An 8,595-nucleotide genomic window follows, 5' to 3' on the forward strand; every position below is an offset into this window, starting at 1 on the left:
ATATATAAATAATATATTAATTATATATAATATTGCATTAAATACATAAACAAAAAGATTGTGTCGAATACTACTCTAGCATGTAATTCCATTTTCCGTTGCATTTTCGTATAATATTTTACTTAATCTGATTTCGATTTAATCTGATTTTATTTCATTGCACATGGGAGACACTTGTTTGTGCTTCTCACAGTTTTCAAATATTTATATTGATTGACGTTGCCGGTAAAATAATTGGATTAAATGCTGCAGGAAGAATCCAACCAACAACCGCAACATTGTTAGCTGGTTTTTGCGCATATAGGACATGATCCAATTAACTATCTTCCTATATAAATAAAATCAAATTTTTACGTACACTAGATAAGAAGAAAGTTTAAAAGAACACAGTATCATCTTGTTAACATATATTCGCTATAAAAAGCTCAATCTATAAATATAAAATTACCAGTTTGATTGCAACAAGTTTTCACAAAAGTAACATGTGTCGCAGCACACGGAACAGAAGGCAATATTAAATCAATATTCAATTTATTTTAATAGCAAATTTAGATATGTTGTAAATGTGCTGTCACATGAGACGAAGAGTTAATCTAAATAAAATACGAACGGAACTCAGTTATGCAAATTGATGTAACTGTTCGGAAAAGCTTTCAGTTAGTCTATTCTGAGGACGGTCATTCGAAGTCTCTGTGTCAACAGAGCGAGAATCTCTCTCCTCCTTTCTCATTTTCTACGAAACAATGCAGAGATATTAATTATTGCTGGCCTTCAACATGGAAATTGGAAATATTATCTTTTGCGATTCAGTCCCGCCGTAGTTCGGACGAAAATTCTTGCAATTTCATGATAACGATGGTATATTATTACCATTTTCGTATTGCCGTTGTTCTACCTACAGTTCCGAGATATTTTTCAAAAAATTTCTTGCGCAAAATATTTCCTCTCTCTGCAGCAGAATATAAAACCAGTCATTGCCAGTACAAAATTGTTGTCGTACAACAAAGGACAATGAAATAATGTTCGCAAGAATCCATTTTCCGTAAAACTAGATTCTCGTACTTCAAAACGTAATATTGTGTTTAATATTTCTGAAAATTGTTTCGATTTCTTATATTATATGTTCCTTATATAAAAGAAGCTGCGCCTTGATTATATTTCTTAATTTAAACTGATCGGACTAAAGATAATTATTTGTTTTAATACTTTTACCGTTTAATATCTTTATTATCATTTATCGTTTACTTTCAGATCATATATATAAAAAAAACGGAGCTTCTTGCTAAAAATTTCATGTCTATGCTAACTAAGGAATTAAATTTATTTAGCGTCCACTGTCCGAGTGAATTAAAGCGCTTTTGCCATACAGTTGAAATGTTTCCACTTCACTGGACTAAGTGAAATCACCATTCACAAAATACCAAGCGATATGTTCGCCAGTAACGAAAATTCGTTCGCAATCGCATGTCGGAAATAACATTGCTTTCCCGTTCTCGCGTTTAAATCCAAAAATGCAAAATTTCACGGACCACTGCACGCAGAAATCATGGTAAATTCGGACGGAAAAGAACGGAGCTATGTCGCTCTGAAGAATTGCAATATCCGTTTAAAGGAAATTTGTTATCAGCGCAACTACGAACACATCGTAATTCTTGCAAATCAAGAATCGATACCGGCCAACTATCGAAAGAGGGGAGTCAAACGGATTCGTTATATATACAGGGTGTCCCAAACCTGGATGGCACCATTATTCAATAGCGAGTTAAAAATAATTACGATGAGTTCAATAATGAGAAATTAATTTTAAATCTAAATAATTGAGAAACGATTTTGCATTGAGTTTCGTAAGTTTGAAGGAACAGCAATATCTTCCACTGCGATCAAGTTTCATGAAAATTTTGATTAGAACATTTGTGCGAAATATAAAAAAAAAATTCTAAAGAAAAAAATTGATACGAGTATACCTAAGTTCATTGAATTTGACGAAAAAGCCTACTGATATTATATATATATCTGTCTCTCATACAAAGTAACCATATTGCTTTTTATATCGGAGGAAAGATTATCGGGTTACATAAGTTGAAAATCAGCGGAAGATATATTGTACGCATAATCGGCTGCAACACGCGCACTATTGAATTATGTATCAGAAGACACGAAGCAAGAGAATTTGATGTTAAATATTAATATAAAACGAGAATGGAGCACATCATAGTGAAAACTTGAGAAAAAATTGCAAAATCGCGAAACAGGATTTTAATATTACCACTTTTTTAATAACGTCACTTTTAAATATGAATTTAAATCAGATTTTTAAATCCGCCTTTCTTGTATAATACAAATTTTTCTATATTTATATTCTGGAATTTTCCTATCCCTTTTCAAATTGTGATGCTTTATAAACGTAAATAATGTATAGCGACCGGTCGTTAAGGATGTTTTGACTATACAATATCGGCTAAAAGTATCAGTCAAAAAAGCAGTTAAAAAGCCAATATTGTCTAATATCAACCAATTTTTATCACAAATACACTCTGAAACTTTAAATAACAAATAGTGCTTATATAACAAATAATAACAAATAATGGTTTTATGTCGCCAAATGATATATTTTGCAATTGTAGGTAAATAACTTTTAATTAAACGAGTAAGTAGATTCAAATGAACTCTTGCACAAATATTAATTATAATTTTATTAGCGTATATGAAAAATTTAATTTAATTCGTAATGCTGTATTTGTTTATCAAATTTACAAATAAGTATTACACAAAATTTGATTTCCTATAAAAATTAAGACTAGCAGAAAAATCAAATAACTTTTAAACCAATTAGAGTTTATGGTCAAATACTCAGATATAGAAATAATAGATATAATAGACAATAGAAATAATAGACAATTTATGAATTTTTTATTATTTTGATAATGCTTTGAGATGCGGCATCCTTAAAGCTCAATTTCTAAAGACGTGGTAAAACGCGATTATACAAGTTTGCTAGTTAGGAACAGATGTTAGTTACTACTTGAATTGCGTAAAAACAGACGTTAGTTTCTACTACTAATCTAATTTCGACAAGAGCAGCGTCGACGTTCTCGCCTCCACGAGATTGCATCTCTGCGAAGTAATCGACGCAAGTCGGTCGCTTAAATCTAATGTGTAAGCCTATCTTATGTACGTGGAGCCTCTAGAGTTTAATCACAAAACGTTTGATTTATCGTTCGCAGGGGTACCAGCGGTATCGACATAGACCTCCGCCGAGTAGACATAGATCAGTGCCCGTTGCCGACTGGATCCACACAGCTGAACATATTCGCCGCCAGCGACAAGTGCAAAAAGCGCACCACTGAGGTAATGCTAATTTCTCGTTGCGTTCTTCTCGAGGATCGATGTCTCCCGCGAGTGTCCTTCCTCGTGTCGGGCGCGACGTGCGCTTAAACGTACCGTACGGAATAGGGCAAAACCACTCGGGGAGATGTTTTTCTGCGTGGAGACCGACTCTATTTGTAAATGCCACTGTCGACCCTGCCGCAGCTACCAGCTAGCATCCGCTGTGCGAAAACCACCCCGTTTGCGCAGCGTTTTTGTCACCTCTTAACAAACCGCACATTATTGGCATGTTTTACTTTTCATGGATTAAAACTCGAGAAAGGAAGAGAGAGAGAGAGAGAGAGAGAGAGAGAGAGAGAGAGAGAAAGAGAGAGAGAGAAAGAATGGAAGGAAATGCGTCACAGGTTTTTAAAATAAATGTTGAGCTAAATTTCCCGAGATTATTGAGTTTTTGTGGTTTATATTGTCAGAATGATATTTAAATTATAGTGTAAGTCACGTACTTTCCCTTATGAATTTCTTGACAAATTTTGCGGAACGTTTTTTTTTTCGCAGTAGTAAAAGTATGAAGTATGAATGGAAGCAACTTCTTTTTGTAACGTGATTTGAAATTCTCCATTAAAATTTAAATCACAAATTTTTTAACAGTTTCGTTATTATGAAGATGCGAATCTAAATTTCTGAAAGTTCAGCTCTTCTTCACGTAAGAATGTAGGTAAATACACGGGGGAAATTCCTGAAAATTACGGGAAATGTAGAATAGCGTACATATCGCTTGTCGGCCAACACCTTATGTAAACCCCAAACTTTAAACCCCGTGTTTTTCCGAAACCGCGTTTTTCCGATTCGTGGCAACGATAACTCACGAACTTGGAGAGGATCGCAATTTGGAGAGAACGTTTTCGAGCACACTTCTCCCCGTCGGTCGCGTGAACTGCGCGGGCTTTAGAGGGGTAAAACATGTTCGTTGTTGTAAAAACGATAAGAATCATTTTTCACGCTTTTTTTATTCTTTCCCTTTCATGATGATATTTTGTCTCATTTTATCTCTGTTTTTTAATTTTCATTTTTATTTGTGTTGTTTTGACCTTGTAATCGTAGATATTTATTTTAATGGGGATTTTTATCTCACAACTGTAATATTTTTTAATATTACCTCATTTTTTACTTAAATGGTAATGGCTACATAAATGAAAAACAGTTTTTAAGCTACGTGCGATCCTTTTTAATAAAATGTTTTCAATTCTGCTGTTTTAAATAGCTCTCGTGAAATTGAAGTATTATATAGATTAAATTGGAATGTTAAAGCAATATTTTTTAAATTGTTAATATATTGGCTTGTTTTATGTTAATCTTAACATAAAGTTGAGCACAGAATTACTTTAAGTTAATTTTAACATTCAATTTTTTCAATTTTCTTGGATAATTAATAATTTAATTTTAGATTTTCAAAATCCGCGATTGTTTTAAATATTAATCAAATTATTCTCCGTTAAAGCAATGTCTAATCAAAACGTGCTACAGGCGGGACATTATTTTAAGTTAATACATACGCATATGTAGCGTACATAAATCGACTATGTAGAATAAATTTCCATTTATGCGACATGTTATAACGAAAAGCAGATAAATTTAATAATCAAGTGGAACACTCGTCCAGCCGGGAGATCCGCGAATTAAATCAGCAATCGTGAAACAATTCCAATGGATTATAACTATTCATAATAACGAAAGGCTTGAACACGTCATCCTGATTAGATATAATTAATTGTTTTGTCTTCTATTCGCAGTGCATCGCTATTCCCGGGCTTGGCTTCCGTCGCGGTAGTTATCGATGCGTTTGCAAACGAGGCTTCTACTACCCGGACACGAAATCGGACAAGAGGTACTACAATGGTACGGTCATTGAGGAAGAGTACGAGAGATTGATGATGGTGAGTAGTTTAAAGCCGGACTAATGTGTAAAAACAGCTTCGCTCTCCATTTTATGCTCCGCAGAACGTTTAATGTCGTATTATAATATCTTCTTTTCCTCAGAAACAGAAATTACTTTTTTATAAGAGTGGCAAAGTAATGTTAACAAAATGTGTAGGATATTTTATTTTTGTCAAGTTTTGATAAGCATTAAGTCTTTTAATTTCAATTTTCATGTAATAATAACTCTTTTGCAAAAATATAAAGCAAAATACGCATATTTTCAATTGATAGAAGAATTTAAAAAAAAACGGAAATAGATACATTGTATCTATAAATTTGTGAAAGTTTACAAAAATAATTGATTTTTAATTTAAAAAACAAATTATGATTTCGTTGATGAATTAAATAATTTTTTGTCTTCATGTGTCCTAGGAAAAATGTTTTGTCCTGTATAAACCAAAATTTAGTTATAACAACAAATAATTTGGTTGAAATATATCGAACAAAAATTTTTTGCTAAAATGTACTGAATAAAACTGTAATTTTATGTAAATTAAATTTAGATATATTTTGGTATATATAAATATTTTTGTTATTTATAAAACAGAGAAATTATTTTGCAAAAGCAACTACAGTTTTCGTGACATAAATAAAATATTTGGTCTTAAAAATGCCTCAACTAAACAGTTTTCCTAAAGGCTCCAAAAATTTTTTTTTCTAGTGTGCCAGTATTCAATTACGGTTGGATCAATTATTTGCTAAAAAATCGGAGAAAAATATTCAATTGTTCCCAAGTGTTTAAAAGTAAAATTGATAGTAGAATCTGAATCTCTTATTAAAATGTAACCCAATATAGAAAAATGGAAATTATACCTAAATTTACGAGAAAATTGACGAGAACAATTGATTTCCGATTGAAAAATAAATCATGATTTTGTCGATAAGCTAAATACTTTTTTGTTTTTGTATGGCAATTATATATGACATTTGATAACGATTTGCAATTTGAAATTCATTTCCATAAACTTTCGATAAATTTAGTCTGCTGTTACCGCGTACGTAAAGTGCAGTTTGAATGGAATATCCAGCTGATATCAGGATATCGCGTTCCATTTTCCCGTTCGGTTCTCTGGCTTCAAAAACAGGATCGCAGAGTGGAGGATCGTCGCGACAGCGCAATTAGATCGTCGCTGGCGGCAACGGCGCGGCGTTACGACATAACGCACGTTACCGCGCATTCTATTACGGCGCATGGTGGAGAAACGGCGTTTTTTTCCAGTGCAGTTTTCACGTCCGTCGGACTAGCCGTCACTTCTGTGCTCGCAGAAGCGAAATGGATATTGACAGCGAGGCGCGATGGCATCTATTGTCACCGCGTGTTACGTATCTTTTGTGATTTGATGGGCATTTCCATCGCGCGCACGACGCGGTAAAACTATTTTCCAATCGCACCTTTCAGTAGTTGGCGCAACCGTTTGTAACTGCAAACGGTTACAATGGATGATATCTCCTCCGCCAAACATCCTTAATAACCAGAAACCTGGAATATTAACGATGTGTCATTTTTTTTTCGTAACCATCGTGGGCACCGCTAATGTGCATTGTTGATTTGAAAGAACGCTAGAAAGTAGGAGCTCGGAAATAATTATTCTTTACTTTTTTACAAGAGGATTTTCTGTCCTTCTCATTGCGAAAGAAAACTGGAAAAAAAAGCTTGGAATTTATTTTATTCCTTTTTTATTAGTCTTTTATACAAGAGAGAGTGAGAGAGAGAGAGAGAGAGAGAGAGAGAGAGAGAGAGAGAGAGAGAAGTTATCCACCAGTTTCGCACGATAAAATATTTTTTATGTGTGATTTTTTTCTAAATTTAAACAGTACTTATATTATATTTTTTAGTGTCGTGATGGTAAAAATAGATTATTTTGTACATTTTGGAAAAAATTTTTCACTACTTTTTTCAAGAATTACATTTTCACAATATATGTCGAGTCTTATTAATGCTTAGGCATTTATGGTAAATATTATGAAATACTAAAGAGAAAGGAATTTGCGAAGAGAGAAGTATGATCACATATATAATAATAAGATGTTATCAACTTAGAATAGAATTGTATTCGAATGGAATTATATATTTTTGCTAATTATAGAATTGATTTAGAATAGAATTATATTCAAATAGAGAATTATAGTGAATGTTAAAGTATTCATGCAGAGTAGATTTTTATAAGAAAAATCTTATTTTAAAACATTAATATTAATTAGCAATTTATCAACATGTTCCACATATACCGTAGGTCATCGGTGAACTGGTGAACTTTCCATTCAGGCTCTTTGATATAAAAGAAACGTATAATTATAAAATAATTTTTTTACATCATATATATGTAGATACATAATTATGATATGTGATGTAATATTAGCATGTTATGCTATCTTTTTTATAACAATTTTTATAATTATTTTAATTATTATGAAAAATATATATTATTTAACAAACGCAAACAAAAATACTTACTTATCGGTATGTACCACTTATGTGACGTGGTGATAAAATTATATAAAATTATCCTGACCCAGAATTCAATGAATGTGTTCTGCCCTAATATAAATAAAAGAGCTTCGCGAAAATAATTGTTTTCATAATCTCAGAAATAAATTTCCCGACAAATACTGTACAAATACTTTTTATGCATTTGAATAATACAATTTTTGCTTATTATTAAGATAATATTATTTCATTACACATCTTTTCAGATAAAAAGATAATTTTAAAAAATATATACTGAAAAAATAGATTGCATGATTCAGTAAAGCTATTACTATGACTTGCTGCGCAAGTTCAATATTTATAATTATTAAAAATTGAATGATTTAACAAAATTGTATCTGTAAGCAGCGTGAGTGTTGGAGTACTAAATTATCAGTATGCTAATTCAGCTAATTTTTGGCTACAATGAAAATTGCTAACGAGTTTTCTTCATTACAGCAGCAAAAGTATATATTATCTCAGCTAGCATGTTTTGTAAAAATTTTATAATCTATATATTGAAATAATTTTCGTAGAAAGTTATCTTTTCTGTATTAACAATTGTCTGTGCTATTACAAATATAATTATCTATAATCGTTAACTTCATTCAGCTATATAACTTTGTTAATTTAACATAAAAAAATAGTGTCCATATATGTTATGGCTGTAGATTTATTGATTCAAGTTGAAGTTTTTAGTTGTTTTAATTAACCTATTTTAATAAATTGTTAATTAATATTTACTTTTTTAAAAAATAATATTTTTTAAAAGAATCCTCCCCTGTACGAATATTTTTTGCACTCTCTGTATATATATATATATA

General features: G+C 31.6%; 1 protein-coding gene across 1 annotated transcript in view; it reads left to right on the plus strand.

The window, feature by feature from the left end:
* The window catches only part of LOC108691272, a 93,555-nt gene that overhangs the window by 66,320 nt on the left and 18,640 nt on the right, over positions 1-8,595 (plus strand). The window contains exons 3-4 of the mRNA XM_018198943.1: positions 3,225-3,348; positions 5,118-5,261. Coding sequence (XP_018054432.1) covers positions 3,225-3,348; positions 5,118-5,261 — 268 coding nt within the window. The remainder of the gene's footprint in view (positions 1-3,224; positions 3,349-5,117; positions 5,262-8,595) is intronic.

The sequence above is a fragment of the Atta colombica genome, unplaced genomic scaffold, assembly GCF_001594045.1.
Source record: "Atta colombica isolate Treedump-2 unplaced genomic scaffold, Acol1.0 scaffold45, whole genome shotgun sequence".
Taxonomy (NCBI): domain Eukaryota; kingdom Metazoa; phylum Arthropoda; class Insecta; order Hymenoptera; family Formicidae; genus Atta; species Atta colombica.